This window comes from Cantharellus anzutake (assembly GCF_015039405.1).
Source record: "Cantharellus anzutake strain C23 chromosome Unknown EI90scaffold_4, whole genome shotgun sequence".
In the NCBI taxonomy this organism is placed as follows: domain Eukaryota; kingdom Fungi; phylum Basidiomycota; class Agaricomycetes; order Cantharellales; family Hydnaceae; genus Cantharellus; species Cantharellus anzutake.
This window is the reverse complement of record NW_024066954.1, coordinates 474,979-493,064: the sequence shown is the minus strand read 5'-3', so window position 1 is coordinate 493,064 and position 18,086 is coordinate 474,979. Positions and strand designations below refer to the sequence as shown.

Genomic DNA, 18,086 nt, shown 5'->3' with positions numbered 1-18,086 from the left:
TGCTTAACACAGCCTTGTCACTCGCCTTTGTCATGGCCAGCAATGTCAACGCTGAGGAAGCAGTTTTAATAGCCACGGAGTATATTTCCAGTGAGGGCACCCTACCCACTTGCATCTAAATACTTATGGCCATTTCTAAGGTATTGATAACTTGCATAATGAGGTCCAGTTCCTCATGGGAGAAATCAAGCAAAAAGACTATGAAGTCGTTGGTATGTTACGACGTCCAGTTCACGTACCGTGTTGTCACGCCATTCCCTTCAAGAACTGGAATCAAAGATACACAAAAAGACTCAAGATATCTTTAGCCGTAAGGGTAACAACTCGGGCCCAGCCAAGGAGCAAGCTCACATCGAAAAAGCGCGAGAATATCTTGACAAGATAGACAAGCTAGCCGATGAGAAAGTCCGGCTTGCCACTCGACTAGAGAAGCTCATGGTCAAAGCCGTCGGCCGCCTGGACTATGATCTTCACAGGATCCGTAGAATATCAGGCGACACGTTCCCCGAACCATCGATATTGGCACCCGTTCGAGCTACCGCTGTCATTGGGCATAATCCTATGTACACTCAATCTTCTGTACATCTCCCAGAAGCTGTGATTTCTGCACCCTCACCAGTCCCTGCTGTACGAGAAACAAAACGTGATTTCTGGTTCTTGTCCATTAGAAGGGCTTGGCTCATACTTGGGGATTTTTACTGTAGGAAGGCGTCTTGATAAGACCGCTAGCGTTCTTTCGGGAATCAATAATTCGCCCATTACTCTAACTCATGTTACCGGTTCTCGAGGTCGCAGCACGCCACAACAAGCCCATATTCCTGCTGCATCGCCTGCGCCACCATCTCGAAGGCGTGAAGCAACCCGATCTGTGCCCGTGGAGGATATGGAAGCCGACGAGGATGCTGGGGATGGAGACGCTAATGATGGTGATGGGGCTGATGATGACACACCCTACTGCTACTGTCAGAAACCATCCTACGGAGAGGTGAGCGGTCTTACCGTTTGATTTGGCGAGCGATTGACCCACCATACTCCTAATAGATGATCGGTTGCGATAATCCTACCTGTCAATATGAATGGGTTCGTTGCATTGCCTTGCTATTTTAGATCGCTCCTTGACTTCCTTCCAGTTCCACCTATCTTGTCTAGGCCTCAAGTCATCACCGAAAGGCGCATGGTTTTGTGACGACTGTGCCGCTAATCGCGGCGGGGCGGATCAAGTTGTGGAGAAGGGGAGAAAACGCGCGAGATGATCTTGGACGTTACGGACTGAACTGTATTGATTTGAGTATTGTATTTTTACTGCAGAAATGAGTAATACGATTAAGCTAGTGATACAGGACTGCGTGTTTGCGCTCGCTACAGTGAAGTGAAGGATACATTGTAAGGATGGCGAATGGAATGAACTCTGAGCGGTGTCAGTGGCATGATGCGGTGTAGGTGTTGTCCAAACAAGGCGACATCCTTGGTTCCTCTGGCCCCACTTTGGCACCTGAGGACGTGTTTGGTACACCGTCCAAATCCCTTGCAAGGCTACGTAGCCGTTCCACACCCCTGACATCCTTCCCGTTGTAGGGCAGTTGACCCTAAAAGTAGTGCGTGAGCTAGATGACCACAGAAGGTCCACGGAATAGCTCACGGTAATCTCAAGTTCATGAACGACACCGGCGACGTCTGCGAGACTCCGTCCGAGTTGTTTGCGAAGCGCTTGATCAGTCCTAGAAGCAATAAAGGGAATATTCACCCAGAGTCTCACTTAAACTTACTTGGATCGTACTTCTAGTTGCTCGCGAATCGAGTCCACGTAAGCAGCGATCGACCGGACGTGGTTAAGATGGACGGAATCCGTCTCGGCTTTGTCATGAATGGCTTGGGCCAGCTGTTCGCTTAAGGACTTGAAGCTAATAGCCACAGAACTCGACAATACTTTCTGTTCTTCCTCGAATCTTTGCAGCGCTCTGCTGTTTGCACTTACTTGCACCCTTAGCGAGTCAAGCGTGCGCGATGTGTGTTGTGCCGATGCTCCTCGTTCCGCTTTGGTCTGATCAAGCAGTTTGACAATCGCTCTGGTTGCCTGAGAGCTGTGCCTAACCTAGCGAAACCTGAACAAGCAGATCATCAGGGAGCGCATGGCCTGCTCATACCGCTTCCTGCAACCTCCGTAATTCTCTGCGGGTTCTGAAAGGGGAGACAATCATTGCAGCTGCAGCCACTGCGCATGCAGCCCAGAGAAATGCATCGCGGGGCCCGTTTCCCGCGCCGACGGCTTGGCCATGAATCTTTCATTAGTATTCTGTTCTGATGGCGTGGACGAAGACGCCTCTGACGCGTCAATATCGAGAGCCATAATTAAGACCACGTGATCGATGCATTCACGCCCGAACCCACGCACTCGGAACGGCAATTCTAAAGGCCACGATGCAGAGCAGTTCTCACTGTGCTCACGTCTGAGTCGTAGGTATAGAACGGGCCAGTTTGCGATTTTCAGGACCCTTCTGCCCTCCCCCAACTAGCAACTACAAAGAAGATAGATGGCTGATCCAACAACACCAGCCACCGACGTGAAGATCATGAACAATACCGCGCAGGACGCGGAAGACATCCAACCAAATGCATCTCTGCAATCGAATGATGTAGTAGAGATTCACGCCTTCCTTGAAGTAATTGTCCCATGTTTTCTCGTACTCCCCGAGACGTAACTCATTGCGATTCGATTAGCGCCGTACCAGCATAGAGGCCAAAGTGCAGGTACGGGATTATGTCCATTAATTAAAATTCCCTAATTCTTCCGCTTTATAGCAATTTGAAGCTATGCCTCCCATCGACGTCTTTGCAGGAGTAGACATCCTTCCCACATCTTCCGCCCGGATCACGTCCTTACCTTCGCGCGATCAACTCGACATCTGGACGCAGGAACTGGATCGAATAGAGGCAGAAATGGAACGATTTGAGCTTGGCGATATGATTCGCCTCAAAGAGCTGGCCAAAAGTGTGTAATTTGGTGCTTCCTCTTGCTGGGCGTTCAACATATTGCATTTTGCCCCGCAGGTAAATCGGAACAGAAAATGTCCCCGGAGGACACGGATCTCATCGATGTCACTCTGACAACGCTCTTGGCCGTCGACAAACTATTCCATCTCCTTCGAGCGAGGTCCGAGACTCTCGATATGCTCAATCTCAGACTCCAATGGGAAGATCAGCGAGTACTTGCTTGGGAAACGATGGATGCCCTTTTAGAGGAATTGATGACTTTCTTCGAACGCACAAAGTGGACCGTGTCTTTATACGATGATTTCTCGACGGGTTTCGCTTCTGATGCCTCGGTCCGACAATCTTCCCCCACCGAGTCAAAGTTTCCCCAGGTGCTATCTCAGATCGCCCGCGGCGAGAGACGGAAACTCGGGGATGGCCTCCTTGGCCAAGCAAAGCAGATCATGTCTCGTGTGCATAATTACAAGCATGACCTTCTGCCTAAGTCTGGGGCAACTCTTGACAAAATGATTGATGCGAGCTCAAAAAAGGTTCCGGATCCTTTACTTGACGAGCAAGACAAGTTGGAGAACAAAAGCATGGTATTTGAAGGCCTCGATAAGTTTATACCATCGTTACATGCGCAATGGAAGAAGTGAGGCTATTCTTTGTTTTTTCCGTCCAACGCACTGATTGCCACCACTGACAGAGCGGACGAATTTTACGCTGAGCTAAAGAAGGATCAGGCTGCAGCTTCCGTTTTAATTGAGGAGCTAGATCAAGTGCATAAGCTCCATCCTTCACCCGAACTCGCCGCGTCATTTCTCTCTCGGTCATCATCACTTGCATCCCGTTTAAGTGCCATTGGTCACCCATCTACTATCATTCCTCGGCCCCTTCATCACTTGTCACCTGATCAAGCACTCAGCAATGACGCCACCCATGTCATGTTGTCCGAAGAGCTAGCATCTGCGATCAAACTTTCCAGGAGGGCGGAGCTGAAAGCGAAGCAATACAACGTTCGAGCACAGGCTGTGGAGCGTGCCTCTACAATTCTGTCGGATTCATCTCGACTTCGGATAAAGTTGGAGGCTCTGATTGATCGTCTAACCAATGGCTCTGGGGGCGGGAATGATGCCCTGCCTCCGCGCCTCGATGACCTGGGCTCCCTCGAAATAAGAGCGCACAGTTCATACATTGCGCTGCTGCCCTCACTACTGCAGGATCTCTCAGCTGCTGAGTCTGATGCAAGAAATGTGTTGAAGAGATTAAGCGCAACTATTCTGGAGCTTCGTCAGTTCAATGCATCCTCAGATTTTCTCCAACGTTGCAGAGACGCATCCGAAAATATTATCGAGCTCGTCAGTAAGGCTATGAGTGCCAAGGCTCAGGCCACCAATGATGTGGATGCATTGCGAGCTGCTCGATCCATACTTCCTTCTACATCTGAATTGCATACATTAGTGTCTCGGCTTATTTCGGAACTTCTCATCGCGATTGATGCGGACCAGTGGACCTTGCGCCGCCAACGCCAGTCAACCGCTGGATCTCCCGACACTCCCCTCCCGATCTTGACCAACGTCGAGGATGCAAAAGTCCGGGTATCACAGTTGATCTCTGGGATAACGTCCCGGCTTTCCTCGCCCCTCGAGGCGTTATCTCCCAGTATCCCCAAAATCCTGCACTCTCGGCTGCAGGAAGACATTGATGTCATTCTTGCAGACGTGGCGTACGTACAGTTGTTAATTGCTACTTTAAACGCTGTGCGGATCCAGAGGACGGAAATGGAACGACTATCGGAACAAGCGACGGTCCTTGGGAGTCGAATAAGCGATCTTCGTGAATCAATCGGAGGCCACATTCAGGATGTGCTCCATGACAAGCGTTCTGACGACGGAACGTCCTCAATGATCGGCGACATGATTTCCGAGCTAGCCGCCCAAGTCAATTCTCTTGTCGCCTCCCTTCCGACAATGGTGTCTTTTGTCTCATCTCAGCCTTCAGATGCCTCGCATGGTGACCGAAAGAGCAGTCCGTCTAGGATGCACCCTGAATCACGTCCTGCAGACAATTTGCACCGCAAGCTCAGCGCCATAGACCAGACTGTTCGTGCTGACCTAAACTCAATGGCTCTTACGCTGTCTTCCGGACTAGATTCCTTGAAAAAACAGCTTGAGGTGTATAACCTTGCTGGCATAGCTAGGGTGTTGGACGCACGATTGGGGACGTTTTCACAAACTATCACGGAAGCGTTCCAGGCGCTGTCGACAAAAACGTTGGAACACGAGGCGTTGATCAAGGCGTCCGAGGAGGACGAAACAGCTGCATCTGCTGGACATGATGAAGAGTTCGAACAAGCTATAACGTCTCTTGACGAGTCAATGCGTCAATATGGATCTGATATCATTTCTTCGATGGAGCTGTCTCTGAGTACACTGCGAGACCTGAGGACTAATCGGGTGCCCACAATTCCAATGTGCACGAGGAAATAATAAATCCTAGAGCGAAGTTATTTGAAGATACCGAACGTCGAGCCCAGAAGTTCCCTGGAGAGGTTGCTGCGGTGAGGTCGACTCTAATGGAGGCTAGAAGGCAGACAGAACGTCTAGCATATCAAGCTCGGTTGACAGCAGAGCGCGAGGAGATGCTACGACGCGGCTCTTTGAGTCAGGCAGAGCTTGAAGCAGCTCGAAATGCCCTCAAGGCATCAGAGGTAAAGGCGCAGGCCGCTATGGATGAGTTTCGACGTCAATGGGAAGAAGAGCAAGCGAAGAGAAAGGAAGCCGGTAACCTACCGTGTTCTTTGACCGTATCCCCGAATTGCTTACTTAATACCTCCAGCTGCTCAAAACGAGGCTGAGTTTTCCTCGAGTAGTCATTTAGAACAGCTAAAGATGCAGATAGCGTCAATACGAGCCGAACTTAACTCCATTGGGATCACAGCGGCAGCTCGTTCACCAAGCTTGTCTGGTGCATCGGAGGATTCACAGACAAATCATCGTCTTCCCTCGTTTGCTGATGCTCAAGCAATGCGGGGCCGTTTCAATGCTGTATCATTCGCGTTCTCCGATCTCCCTTCCAATCTTGCTGAAACACGCTTAGCAAGCGAAGTAGCGTCGTTGAAAAGCCAGATTGATCACAATCACGAGTTACTTGCGAGAGTTGAACGTCTGGGCTCTTCTCCCGCCTGGTGGATCAGTGCGACTCCGCTCTGAGTGATCTTTTGGAGCACATCGATTCTTTTCCATATCCTCCACTCGAGCTGCAGTCGACTCACATCAGTGATCCTCAGAAGCCCCCCCACGAACAATTAGACGAACGAGTGCTATTCTGTCAGAAAGCCATTTTGCGTCTTAACGAGCAAGGGAGTTTATCGCAGACGATCAGCGCGTTAAGGATGAGATCTCTCGGATCGAGCAAACCTGGGTGGAATTGGCCGAAATGTGCAAAGACGTTGCTCGCAATCCACACAAAAATGGTCTCTCATCATCTCGATCAACAACCAGTTTGTCAAGTGTTGCCTCAGCCTCGCAATCCTCTACTGGGGCCCACATGCTTCATACCCCTTTGTTTCAGGACGCCTCAAGATCACGCACATCCTCTTCATCGTCGAAGCCGATACAAAGTTTCCCTCAGCGTCGTTTGCCGTCAAATCGTCCTACAGGTGCTCATAGTCGGACTCTGAGTCGGTCCTCAACTCGCTCAGTGTCGGGGCCGTCCGCATCGACTCCATCATTCTCCCCCTCAGTAACATCGTCCACTCACTCGTCGCGTCAACGCACAATGAGCAATGCAACTGCAGTTCGCGTACCCCCAACTCCTACAACACCGCGTGCACGGAAATCATCAGCTGCACTTAGACGTACTCCCGGTTCGCCAACCCCTTCAGCCCTGTCTTCCAGTGCTTTACCGCGCGGCAGTGCACGACCGGCTCGGCCATTCGTTGGAGGAACCTTAGTCACACCACGCAGGTCTGGTTCGAGTGCGAGCGACAGGCCTAAAATTCGCCGATCGTACGTTGCGAATCCAAAAAACAAACTCGATGTCGCGGTTGGAAGTGTGGTTAACAATTGCCAGCTGAAGTTCACATTGAGGCGGTAACAGACACCTGGAAAGATGAAAGCGGAAAGTACTGGATAGGCGACGCAGAGCCAAAGCTTTGCTTCTGCCGTATTCTCCGTTCTCAAATGGTTATGGTCCGTGTGGGCGGAGGATGGGTCGAGTTATCCAAGTAAGCTCCTCGCTGTTTCGATTTTACAGATTCTTGATCATAAAGGCTAGGTTCATCCGAGACCACTTCGCACACATGTTTCGTGTGGGATCCGTCTCTCCTACGAGTATGCAGAGGCAGACTGAAGAGAAATGGTTAAGCTCGACAACTCTCCTTGAAAATATGAAAGAAGAAGAGAAGACCCCACTGAAAGATCGCCCTTCCACTCCTTCACGGATTCCTGTGTTGTTGACGCCATCCAGTCGCAGCCCACAGGGGAAGTCCAACGTATCCCCTAACACATCACCCTTAGCGCCCCTTCAATACGTTCGAAGGGCAGCCATGGAATCCTCCAACTCCCCGCCTCCCACAACACCAAGACCAAGCACCTCATTGAAATCCTATTTCACCCCGATTCCTAAGACTGAATCTAAATCTCCATCTCCCTCACCACTTACTCACATCATGTCTGCAACGCCTTCACGACCGCCTCGATGGCGCTAGCCACCTAATGATGCTTGCTTCTGGACTTTTTACGATTATGATGTGTTCGTTAATAATTCAGTAATTTGATTGCTGTGCATGGCCCCTGGATAATTAGGATAAACACGACCTGGAGCAACGTATATTATGATTCGAAATACAAAAAAGGCCAAAAATGAAGAAGCTGGGATGTAGGACCTAAGGCTCTGCAGCAACACCCTTTCGCCAGGCATCAACTCTACCAATCTTGGCAGAATCTGCATGATTCACTACCGGCATCACAGGAGGATTAGGTATGACTGGCGAAGCGACCCCGAACATGCCGATTGAAGGAGGACCAAACGTTGGAAATCCCCCCGCTGGCATCATCCCAGTCCCAGTCATTGTTGAAAAACCAGCCAGAGATTGTCGTGCAATGTGCTGTAGGTACATTTGCTGCTGTGCCTGTTGCTGCTGCTGCTGTTGCACAAGCAACATCGACATCTGTTGTTGTTGACGTTGTTGCTCGGCATTTGGTGAGGTGTCAGTGCCATAACGAAGTCCCAAAGGTGTCTCGTCCTCATCGTCATCGCCGCCAGCATTGGCAGGAGGTTGCTGTGAAGATCGGGTATTAGCAGACACCCGCAGACCAAGTGGAATGTTGTCATCTTCATCTTCTTCATCCGCCGGTGTCGGTTCGGGATTAGATAGAGTTGGAAGAGTTGGAGTAGGTTTGGGTTCAGGGAAGTTGAGCAATGTTGTAGGAGTCACACTCAAACGTGATCTGGTTTGTACCAAGGGCTCATCTTCGTCTGAGTCGTTTCGTGAGAGTACTGTTGCGGTAGGTTTGATTTGTGACAATGGGACATCTTCGTCTTCGGAATCGCCTGTGACAGGGGGAAGCCGAGGAGCTTGCGAGCTAGGGGGTGTACCGAAGCGACCTGTATTCCTACTGAAGGGACGCCTATCGTCTTCGTCATCGGAAGATCCTGCAAACCATCCTTTGACACCCAAAGTTGCAGTGCTTACTCTGCGACGCTCAACAGCGCCATGCTCCTCCTCGTCATCACTCTCGCTACTCGGGACTTTGGGTTTCCTGGGGCGAGCTCTCGAGGTGACCAACGAGACTTCGGGTAAAGTAGGAGGTGGCATCAGCATGTTCGAATCACCCTGTGGCATCTCTGATGCGATCTCTTCGCCGGGACTGGTGGGAATGTTGCTGGGGCCCGCGCTCCTCCCTTTGAGTTTTGTTTTCTTTGCCGCTTTACTCTCCCCTTCTATGTACCGTTGCTCTATAGCCCCCTTTTCTACTTCTTCCAGCTCCCGCAGCCGGGACATTTCCCTCTCCCAAACGGTGTCCACTCCAAACACTGATGTTCGGGATTTACTTATGACCGTTCGTGATCGCGGCCCAGAGCCAACCCCTTTAAGATCAACCAAGGGCGCCGCGGACTTCCGGCGGTCACCATCCGAGACCTTGCGAGCTTCTGGCTTGATTGGTCTGCCTTCGCTGTCAACCACAGCGACCTGCGGTTGATCGAATGTTGCGGCATCGATTAAAGTATTACGAGTGCTCAGACTTCTTTCCATCATAGAGAAGCGACCATCTCCTGTAAATACACTGTAGGCCAATGGTTCAGAATAGGCGCACGATCAGATAGAAATGTTGGCCAACCGTTTCTTTCCTTTAATTTCGTCCTTTCGAGCAGCAAGAGCGTCCATCAAATTGTGCCCAAGCAGTTTTCCAGTCGGATGCTGCAACTCTCGGTAGGCAGCCTCAATTTGATCTGGATCTTCATTGTACATCTCGATCTTTTCTCCATCGAATTGGGCTCTACTCAGCCGCTGTTCATCCTCCAGATAGTTTCCATCAACCCTGAGCGAATTTCGGAACATGAGCTGACTGGCTGATAGACTCATTCGTGAGTTGGGCATCAAGTGGGAGGACGTCGGAAGTTTTCCTAGAGCCTCCGGCCCAGTATTCGGCCGTACACCAGGACGAGCAGCTAAGGTTGATTCACGGAAACCTGCTGGCAATGGACGATCGCCAGTAGTTTCTAAGAATCCTTCCCCAACTCGTGAGTCGGGCTTGGAAGAAACCTCGACATTGTTCAGATCACGCAAGGGGCTAGGCATGATGAGCACTTTGGGGCGCAAAAGTTTCATCCTCGATAATCGCCGATGTTCGGTCACCTGGGAAGGAGCCACTGAAACTGGTCTCCCCATCGCGCCTGGATCATTTCCATCTCCAAGTAAAGGTCGGGAACCCATGGAGACAGTCCGTGCTCGATCTTCTAAGTTTTCCCTAAGGCCTGGCTCTGAGATCCAGGATCCCATGGACTCAGTTCGAGTTCGTCTCGCTGCTTTTGGATCGAATTTTGACAACCGCTCGGGAGGAGGAAGCGGAATGGCAAACTTCGAATCCTCAATTCCTTCGGCGGCTCTAAAGTCAGGGCCAGGAGTCGCAGGGCGAGAGGTCGGAAAGGGCACAGATATTGAGTCCATCACGGAGTGAGGTCGCGCTCCAAGTATTCCAGCACGACCGTCAAACTCGGAGGGGATATATGATGTTTGTGGCCTTCCAGTCATCGGGAAAGTCCCATGAGTTGCTTCTTTCGACGCGTTTCCCAAAAATCCGAGATCATTCATGAAACTAGCTGTTCGCGAACGCGTCGGACGTGCGCGGGGTCCGGCAGATGAGGAAGGCCCGTCGGCGACATCGAACGCGTCTTGAGCGTATGAAATTCTTTGAGGGCTTTGGGCGTTAGGGAGATTATCTAGGTACTCGGACGCGGGGCGAACACGACTAGGGCCGGGACGCTTCGCTGGTTTGTCCTTCGTTTTGCGCTTCGGAGGAATGAGCGAGTCTAGACCCCACGAGCCTAGATCAACCCTATCATCCGAGTCGTACTCTTCAGAATCTTCTTTGCTTGCAGCTTGGAAGAATTGTTCGCCATGCTCTCGAAGAACGTCCAGAGAACGTCGGCCATCTATTGACGCGCGGACGCCGAATGTGGACTCCATTGGCGAGAATAAGCTATCATCATCCCCTGGAAGAGGCACTCTAAGAAAGTCTTTGCTCCTTCTAGGTTCCGGGAGGTCATCGTAGTCAAGAACACTCTCAGGTTTTGGAACGGGACCAGATCGCCGAAGGTGAGAGAAGATGGCACTATCCTGAGCAGAGCGTTTAGGCTTGGTGGGGTCATCAGGGTCATTATCATACTCCAGCAAGGCGGCTGCAAGGGCAATGCGAGAGAAGGGGGGTGGGGGCATTTTAGGCTTGACAGATCAAGGTGAAATGTGAGGACAGAATGGCTGATGGTAAAATAAATGGTGTAATGCGTCCGAGAGAATGGCTCAGACTTCAAAGGCACCACCGAGAAGCTTCTGGGCCTTGGTCACTGTCAGTCGCTCCGATGCGTTGCGGCTGGACGCTGGTACCAAAAGTCTGGCCAGTTCTGGACACGTGCAAGCGGTTTGCTTGAATTGACTGACAATAATATTATTGGCTGTGCGTCTGAACTCTGCGGTTTCAAGCATGGAAGTTACAGTAAATCCAAATCTAATCAGAGGCCCTTTTCATTGTGGCTGCCAAGCGTATGGACGTGGGCAACCGAATGCGATTACAAATATAGATTACATCAAAAGAATTGACTGAAATCATAGTCCTCGCCACCCCCAGATTCAGCTGCCTTGTGCACTGGCGTCCCCCTTTGGAGCTTGCTTTTGGCCACTTTGACAACTGCCGGAATAGCATCCTGAGCATTCCCCTTCTTACCCTTGGTCGGGGCAAATGACACCTTTTTCGGAGGTGGCACCTCCTTGGATTCGGAGGCGGCTCGCTTTCGGTTCGGAGGCTGAACTGGGATCAATGCTGAAGGTTCGTGAGTATCTTCGTCGTCTTCGTCATCTTCATGTTCATCGTCCTCGCTGCTTTCAGCCTCCTCCTCACTCTCTTCCGCCCGGCGAGGGATCTTGCTATCTTTGCTGGCCGTGGCTGAGGTTCCCTAGTCTCAAAAGTCTGAACAAACTCGAGGTTCACAGAACGCTCCTCTGGAGCTACGGGATCAAGACGTATGAGCCCGGCTCTAAAATTGTGCTTCTCCAGTTCCTCTCGCGTCAAGAACGACGACAGGAGCTGGTCGTCAGATTCCGTGGTCAGACTGAAGGGTCCCGATGAGGGTGCTGAGTACGCGGGTGGATGGGTATAGTACGGAAATTTGCCCATCCTCCAGTCACACAACAAGGATCGAGCCGCCCCAGCAGCATCAGGGACAGCTCCACCTTTCTTACGATGCCCAGTTACGCGAGCAAGGCCGGTGAGAAACGACGATGGACTGCTGTGCATGAACGCGGGTGTATTATAATGAACGATGAGGTCTTGGGGGTTGGATCTGGATATAATCCATTTGGCTAACACAGAAATAGTCCCAAGTTTAGCAGTTAGTAAAGGGGCCATCGAATATCTTAGGCACCAACCAGCTTGGTGTGCATTAACCATCTTCTCGATTTGCCCCCTACATCGAACTATCGAATCACGAACATGCTGGAAAGTCACATTGTTCCGGAGTACTAAAGTTTCGAATCCTTGGAAGGCAAAGCCAGGTGTATCGATGAAGTTCAAAGTGACACCATCGCGCTTGATTTGAACAGGCTGCGGCAAAATCGTCGTCGTCATACTACTTAGCTTTGTCGAGTTGACTTCGTACGCCTCAAGACGTCCAGCCCCAAGGAGAGAGTTTATCACAGAAGACTTTCCCGACTTGAAATAAAGTCAACGGGACGCCAATAGAAAGCAAGATATGCATATAAGCTCACATTTGACAAACCAATGACTGCCACAGTCACTGGCCCTGAGCTTGTAGCCGCAGTCTGAGTATTGAGACGATCGAGGAGTTCTTTAATTCCGATCGCATCGGTCTGGCCAAGTCTTATTCCCTTTGGGGCAGAGGCATGCGGAACATGGATTGGTAAGTAGGACGAAGAAACCCGGAAAGGGATAACAGGGATGGAGGGCGTAGTTGCACGGAAATATGATAGCCATTTCTGGAGCACCTCTCTGGGGCACAAGTCTGGCAACGAATGGTTTAAGTCCTATGCAATCAGACCAACACATTGCAGCAGTCGTACCAGCTTTGTTCATTAAGAATATTATCTTCTTCGCCTTCTCTATGGCGAGACGTTCAATATATAGGTTGCGATGAACAGAGGGGTCCCTGGCGTCCATGACATAGAGCCACACATCAGCCTTCTCGAGGGCAGCGGCAAGGTGAGGAATAGACGGATCGTAGAGCAGAGGTTCCGGTTCTTCAATTTCAACGGTGGATGAGATGTCCCGTTCTTCATATTCATCTCCAGACCCCTCTTCCGGCTCATTGTGTGAAGCATCCTTTTTCTGCAGTTTTCTCAAACGTTTTTCTTCCTGGTTCTGTTGAAATGGTAGGAAATCAAAAGCATGATTGTTTAGATTTCAGTATCGTGTGGTAAGGGTCAAAATCTAAGCGCACTCGACGGCTCTCTTCAGCAACCTCCGCCAAAACTTGGTCTTTGAAAGGCAAACTACTAGGTATCCCTGGATCCTTCGGATGCCGGGACTTCCACTGTGGGTTCTTTTTGGCCAACTTTCGCTCCTTCCTGCGGCTTTCATTGATTTTGTGATGGAATCTAGAACGCTCTCTGGTAGTCTGTCTCCTAGATGTCCCTAACAATATGCATAAGAGAAGTATTGGAACTAAACACGAGTATCATCGCTTACTCTTCCGTATACGAGGCATGATTCGAGCCGCGGAAATAAGTATCCACTTGAGATGGAATTGTGGCCTGGAAATTACCGAGATCTACTCTGGCTGTGTAATTACTGCTTGTGTTCATGCCTTGTCCTTATGAGCTCGAGCAAACCCACGACCTCAAAGTGCCTCCGGTAGCGAACGATGGTACTCTCGTGAATGAAGTCACTCTTATGACAGAATCATTTAAGGTGTGATCTATTGATGCAGATCTCACGGCTATAAACTTGATCCAACTGCTTTCAGCACGCTACCGCTACCACCGCACGAATAATAAAGTACTATAGCACTTTGCGACTACTGTAAGATTCCCATAGAGCGCCTTTTCCCATATGCTTACACATATGGGAGTCGTACTGATGCAGTTAGCTCTCGATTACCGGATTCTCTGGCCATGACCCTACGATCCCAACTGGATCAATACGATCGACTTTGTGACATTGTTGAGACAAAAATAGTGAGTTTGTAACTTATCCATTTTCACCCACTAATCCATGGGAACTTTTGACGACGACCTAGAAATATTTGATTGCAGTTACAAAGCGCGATTTAGTCCATACTCAAAGCGACATTATCCAGTGGATTCCTAGCCCCACAGGCGCAGCAGCCAAAAATGAGCCGTTTGCAGATGTCGGAATTGTAGACCTGTCCTCCGACTCTGAGGATGACATCCCCCTTGCTTCCAAGACTGCACCACAATCTCAAAGGGGATCCCAGTCTGGGCCCGCTGGCATATCACTTTCTTCCTTACATACGTCTCCATTGGGTGAAAAAGCTATCGATGTCACGCTTGAGGCCCCATCCATAGCCTCGGGACAACCAATTCCCCTTGGCCAGAAACCTGGTCTCTCCCTCAGACTGGATCTCTCCGCTGATGCGTTGCTTGGCCCCCATCTGGCTTCTTATGGTAGTCAGCGTCCTCCATCTCCAGTTACCTTAGCTCCAAGAACGTCTAAACTACTCACCGACAGTTCCTTAACATCATCTATTTTTAACTTCCCTCCTAATCTCCCTCAACCACGACCAGAGGGTCTTCCCGAGATACTATCAGCGATAGCCACCCACTCCCAATTGCAGCACGAACTGATTGGCAATGGGTCCTCCGCACCTCCTCTCACCCAGTCTTCGAATCCGGAGCCGGTGAATCTACCAATGAACTCGAGTGAACAAATGGATATCGACTTGTTTGGTGAAGGCGTATCGGATGATGCAGAGACTAGTGCGGTAAATGATCTGCTGGAAGTGGAAAAAATGTTTGCCATCCCATCGGTTGAATCCGAACCAGAACTTGCATCTCACGATCCTTTCATTGCTGAACCGGGAGAAACAAAGGCTGCGGATCAGTCAAATCCTGCTCCGCCATCACTCAACTCCACAGATTTGGTGGGAGTGAGCCAAGTAACGCAAGGGAGCACCGAAAACTCGGATCCGGCCCTTTCCTACGCTTCCGCCGTTGACTTGCTGCAAAGTTTCAACGAGTTTCGGGCATCTTTCGCGACCCCAACATTGGATTCTTCCGAAAACAATTCAAGCAACTTGCTTCCCGATTTCACTTCGGGTCTGACAGATACAAGCATCTCTGTACCTGACGGCGGTGCTGGCGATATGAATCCCGAATCACTAAACCTGGGCAACATGGACCTAGACATAGCCTCGCTTCCAGTCGATGCTGACTTGTTTGCCTCAATGGATGAGTTTGAGCGAAACACAGGAACACTTGGGGACGGTCAGTAAGCATACATTAAGTGATGTGAATCAAGGTTTCTCATTCCGTAATCCAAACACAGAGTATGCGGATGATGATATCTCGAAGTACTTCAACACGCTGGATTGATAATTTTTGAAGTCCGTCACCGGTGAAACGAGGTGGCGTTAGTCCTTGGCCAGTGAGCGGCTATGTCATTTTCCTTTGACACTGTTGGGACGGTCACTGGCGCGCTCAGCTCCTTTAGAATACGAACTTCACAGCGATCAGTTCAAGCAATGGATTCGCAAAAATCAAATCGTGTGGAACACTCACGCCAGGCTGGATACAATTGAGTCAGATCTTGGAGCGAATCGAGTATTGATTCTAGATCTGAATAGAGGCTCTTGTAATTATCCAGCTCCTCAGGGGAGGAGTCGGAAAGGTTTTTCCGAAGCTCTCGTATCAGGATTTCGCATGCAATGTGATGGTGCATCTGCGGTGTGATCGTCAGGGCTTGTGCTGTGACCGAGGGAGTCATGTGGCGAAGTTCCAACATACAATGAAAGAGGCAGAACTATGAAGCTGCCCAAGACACCCAGTCGGCCGCAGACCGCAGGTCAGGGCTGCAATTTCGTGGGTAGCGCGGAGAACTTTGTCATGTGCCTTCCGGTCGTCGGCAGCTGGTCCTTCGAACAACAAAATTTGGCAAGCCTGGATTCCAAAATGTGCTCCGACCAAGAATGGGTTTGCAAAGCTGTAGGTCTCGCATGGCGATGTCCCCCGGGGATCAATGACCGGAGGTAACAACCGTTTGATATTCGAAAGCTCGACTGCCAGAGCCTCAAATGTCCTAAATTCGAGCGGACTGCCTGAAAGCGGGATCAGCGATAATGTGACTGACTTTCGAAATCAAATCACCACTGGAACCACTGGAACCCTGGCGCTGGATCACGTAAGTTCGTATACGCTGGTTCAACGATTGCACTCGAACGTTCAAATAGACAACGGTTGGTTCCGATGGGTGAATCCGTAAAATTGGTAGAATGCTCTGGAAGTGACCTCAAATCGGCAACACGAGAGCAAGTTTGGAGATATCTCACCTCTTCTTTCACCGTGCTCATAACTCCATATTCTGAGCACAAAATCACATCTGTCAAATATATGTCGCACCACAGATTTGATCGACTGATGCCATGTAGTCTCTCTGACCCGTAGCTATCCGATGACGAATGCAGACCTTGAATGCCGAGCGAAATTTCACTATGCCCTTGGTGTAGCCCATGACCGAGCGCCATGCCGACCAGGGCCGAGATGGTATTCACTCCTTCGAGTACTCGTCCCGCTTGGCTGTAGTACATCGTTAGAATAACAGATGCCCTCATGAAGTCAAAGAGTCTGTCCGCAAAACCAAGCGACTGTTCAAGAGAACTGCGAGTTCGGGAAAGGAAGATAGGCTCGAATCTAGACAGATAACCACCGCTCGTAGCGCAAGCAGCCAGATACATGGCATTGAGCATGCAATGATGAATCGCCATAGGGTGGACTGCCGGAAGACGAAGCGAGTCAAGGAAGAGGGGCAGTACAATGTGACAGTTAAATTGGGATCGGAATGGTAAGAAGAGGCGTATCCTGATGTCAACAATAAAGTAAGGCTTCTGGGACGCTCGAACTCAAAGCAAGACGGCTTACAAGAGTATGTGGAGTTCGCTGGGAAGTTCGGAATTGGGATTCCACTCGTGGAACATAGCCTCCACGCATGACCTCTCGATTGATGAACCATATCTAGTTTCAAGCTCGGAAGGCGTAATGCTCCCCTGAAGAGCTTGAGGGTCCAGAACAGTCTCTATAGGGAATATGGGGAGTGAGGCGCAAGTGGGTTTAGGAGTACGTCCTCGCTCCTGGCCCACTTGCTCAAGCTGCTTCACAAGCTGACGTGACAGGAGGGTTGGTCGACGGGATAGTGCTTCAAGAACTGATTCCAAGGCCGCAATTTTGGCTTGTAGGCGGGATGTTAACGGAATTCGCTGGCGCGCTTCGACGAACTCGCATGGTTGACGCAATCGCAGACACCGTCCACAAGCAGGGCGCAGTCCATCACAGCGCTGATGACGTAGTATTATATCAGTACTGCTGTCCGAGGTCGAGATGAAAACCATGGATGCGCGTCTCACCGTCTTGCGGCGTCTGCACTCTGCACATGCATATCCAGGGTTCAGGATGGGTTCTGACATTTCGACAGACTCCTGCAAGCGAGAGTGCGACTCCTTACATAGTTCTGCCACAGGAAATAGACTCCGGTGGGAAGACCATAATGGGTTGGATGTCAATCATCTATTCTTGTTGAGTGTCCAGTCGATGTTGGGAGTGAGCCGCGCCGCATCCAAAAGGTAGCCGGAGGAGGAAAATTCGGCCCTTGCATCCGGATTCTTGGTCAAGCACATCTTATCACTTGAAATCCCGCTCTGTGCACGGGAAATCGCTCAACACACTGGTCCATTTCAATTACACGATAAAATGCATGTGCCCATGAATACCGCCATATTGTGTTCGAGTATCTAGGATTCACATGAATTTATGATGACAACCAATAGTGAGATAACACAAACTATAGCAAGGACCAAAGACACACCAAGGAGGGAAACGGCACGAGCCGGAATGGAAAATAGCGTCCCTTTCGCACTGAAGATGAGAGTTCAAAACCGCCCCGAGTGTGGCATCGTTACTTTGTGAGGGAATCAGGGTTTGAATCCAGGTGATCCATGGGTCCTTACCTGATTGAGGGTGAGTATTACTTGTGGAAGGAGCGGCCCACCGCGCGTATTCCAATCACACCCACGTTGCAATTCTGGGCCCGGCCATTGGTACTCACTGTTGATGCGATATCGTTTTTGTCAAATTAAAACGGTGAGGTGTTTTGCCACGAGTGCCAGATTCAAAACAGCCTCAAGTAGACCAAATCACCACAGTCTGT

The 18,086-nt window shown here is 50.3% G+C and overlaps 8 protein-coding genes across 8 annotated transcripts; 4 read left to right on the top strand and 4 right to left on the bottom strand.

Annotated features, from left to right (window-relative positions):
• Positions 1–32: 32 nt before the first annotated feature.
• EI90DRAFT_3150444 (uncharacterized protein) lies at positions 33–1,253 on the top strand (the record flags this gene model as incomplete). The annotated part of the gene is made up of 6 exons (XM_039065660.1): positions 33–90; positions 141–212; positions 266–643; positions 705–985; positions 1,042–1,080; positions 1,131–1,253. 6 exons carry the CDS (start codon positions 33–35, stop codon positions 1,251–1,253), a joined length of 951 nt encoding a protein of 316 aa, XP_038922211.1.
• A 165-nt stretch (positions 1,254–1,418) lies between these two features.
• On the bottom strand, positions 1,419–2,354 carry EI90DRAFT_3285466 (uncharacterized protein; the record flags this gene model as incomplete). Its single annotated transcript, XM_039066970.1, has 4 exons — positions 2,145–2,354; positions 1,767–2,092; positions 1,640–1,718; positions 1,419–1,586 (listed from the first exon to the last, which is right to left on the bottom strand). Exons 1-4 carry the CDS (start codon positions 2,196–2,198, stop codon positions 1,419–1,421), a joined length of 627 nt encoding a protein of 208 aa, XP_038922210.1. The 5' UTR covers positions 2,199–2,354.
• A 216-nt stretch (positions 2,355–2,570) lies between these two features.
• On the top strand, positions 2,571–6,185 carry EI90DRAFT_3011907 (uncharacterized protein; the record flags this gene model as incomplete). The annotated part of the gene is made up of 7 exons (XM_039056526.1): positions 2,571–2,660; positions 2,719–2,748; positions 2,800–2,989; positions 3,049–3,625; positions 3,680–5,446; positions 5,473–5,756; positions 5,812–6,185. 7 exons carry the CDS (start codon positions 2,571–2,573, stop codon positions 6,183–6,185), a joined length of 3,312 nt encoding a protein of 1,103 aa, XP_038922209.1.
• A 226-nt stretch (positions 6,186–6,411) lies between these two features.
• Positions 6,412–7,684, top strand: EI90DRAFT_3116407 (uncharacterized protein; the record flags this gene model as incomplete). The annotated part of the gene is made up of 3 exons (XM_039062892.1): positions 6,412–7,027; positions 7,075–7,201; positions 7,252–7,684. The coding sequence occupies 3 exons, from the start codon at positions 6,412–6,414 to the stop codon at positions 7,682–7,684; spliced, it is 1,176 nt and encodes a 391-aa protein (XP_038922208.1).
• A 23-nt stretch (positions 7,685–7,707) lies between these two features.
• Positions 7,708–11,104, bottom strand: EI90DRAFT_3150440 (uncharacterized protein). Its single transcript, XM_039065659.1, has 2 exons — positions 9,318–11,104; positions 7,708–9,263 (listed from the first exon to the last, which is right to left on the bottom strand). Exons 1-2 carry the CDS (start codon positions 10,913–10,915, stop codon positions 7,862–7,864), a joined length of 3,000 nt encoding a protein of 999 aa, XP_038922207.1. The 5' UTR covers positions 10,916–11,104; the 3' UTR covers positions 7,708–7,861.
• A 109-nt stretch (positions 11,105–11,213) lies between these two features.
• Positions 11,214–13,581, bottom strand: EI90DRAFT_2965570 (P-loop containing nucleoside triphosphate hydrolase protein). The gene is made up of 5 exons (XM_039055535.1): positions 13,398–13,581; positions 13,150–13,343; positions 12,773–13,070; positions 12,461–12,714; positions 11,214–12,404 (listed from the first exon to the last, which is right to left on the bottom strand). The coding sequence occupies exons 1-5, from the start codon at positions 13,414–13,416 to the stop codon at positions 11,511–11,513; spliced, it is 1,659 nt and encodes a 552-aa protein (XP_038922206.1). The 5' UTR covers positions 13,417–13,581; the 3' UTR covers positions 11,214–11,510.
• Positions 13,479–15,605, top strand: EI90DRAFT_3150438 (uncharacterized protein). Its single transcript, XM_039065658.1, has 5 exons — positions 13,479–13,619; positions 13,675–13,730; positions 13,780–13,885; positions 13,948–15,154; positions 15,216–15,605. Exons 1-5 carry the CDS (start codon positions 13,512–13,514, stop codon positions 15,260–15,262), a joined length of 1,524 nt encoding a protein of 507 aa, XP_038922205.1. The 5' UTR covers positions 13,479–13,511; the 3' UTR covers positions 15,263–15,605.
• A 245-nt stretch (positions 15,606–15,850) lies between these two features.
• EI90DRAFT_1711242 (uncharacterized protein) lies at positions 15,851–17,635 on the bottom strand. The gene is made up of 3 exons (XM_039052053.1): positions 17,287–17,635; positions 16,805–17,217; positions 15,851–16,744 (listed from the first exon to the last, which is right to left on the bottom strand). The coding sequence occupies exons 1-3, from the start codon at positions 17,344–17,346 to the stop codon at positions 16,030–16,032; spliced, it is 1,188 nt and encodes a 395-aa protein (XP_038922204.1). The 5' UTR covers positions 17,347–17,635; the 3' UTR covers positions 15,851–16,029.
• Positions 17,636–18,086: the final 451 nt, after the last annotated feature.

Excerpts from the sequence above, each read along its gene's own strand:
- EI90DRAFT_3150440 (XM_039065659.1), bottom strand. The coding sequence starts at position 10,915 with ATGCCCCCACCCCCCTTCTCTCGCATTGCCCTTGCAGCCGCCTTGCTG. Across the intron at positions 9,264-9,317 it reads GAAATTAAAGGAAAGAAACG|TGTATTTACAGGAGATGGTC; the intron begins GTTGGCCAACAT and ends ATTGGCCTACAG.
- EI90DRAFT_2965570 (XM_039055535.1), bottom strand. Across the intron at positions 13,071-13,149 it reads TTGCTGAAGAGAGCCGTCGA|AACCAGGAAGAAAAACGTTT; the intron begins GTGCGCTTAGAT and ends CCATTTCAACAG. Across the intron at positions 12,715-12,772 it reads ATTCTTAATGAACAAAGCTG|ACTTGTGCCCCAGAGAGGTG; the intron begins GTACGACTGCTG and ends ATTCGTTGCCAG.
- EI90DRAFT_3150438 (XM_039065658.1), top strand. The coding sequence starts at position 13,512 with ATGCCTTGTCCTTATGAGCTCGAGCAAACCCACGACCTCAAAGTGCCT. Across the intron at positions 13,620-13,674 it reads TTATGACAGAATCATTTAAG|CACGCTACCGCTACCACCGC; the intron begins GTGTGATCTATT and ends AACTGCTTTCAG. Across the intron at positions 13,731-13,779 it reads TATAGCACTTTGCGACTACT|TCGTACTGATGCAGTTAGCT; the intron begins GTAAGATTCCCA and ends CACATATGGGAG.
- EI90DRAFT_1711242 (XM_039052053.1), bottom strand. The coding sequence starts at position 17,346 with ATGTCAGAACCCATCCTGAACCCTGGATATGCATGTGCAGAGTGCAGA. Across the intron at positions 17,218-17,286 it reads AGTGCAGACGCCGCAAGACG|CGCTGTGATGGACTGCGCCC; the intron begins GTGAGACGCGCA and ends CTACGTCATCAG. Across the intron at positions 16,745-16,804 it reads AGCGAACTCCACATACTCTT|GATACGCCTCTTCTTACCAT; the intron begins GTAAGCCGTCTT and ends TGTTGACATCAG.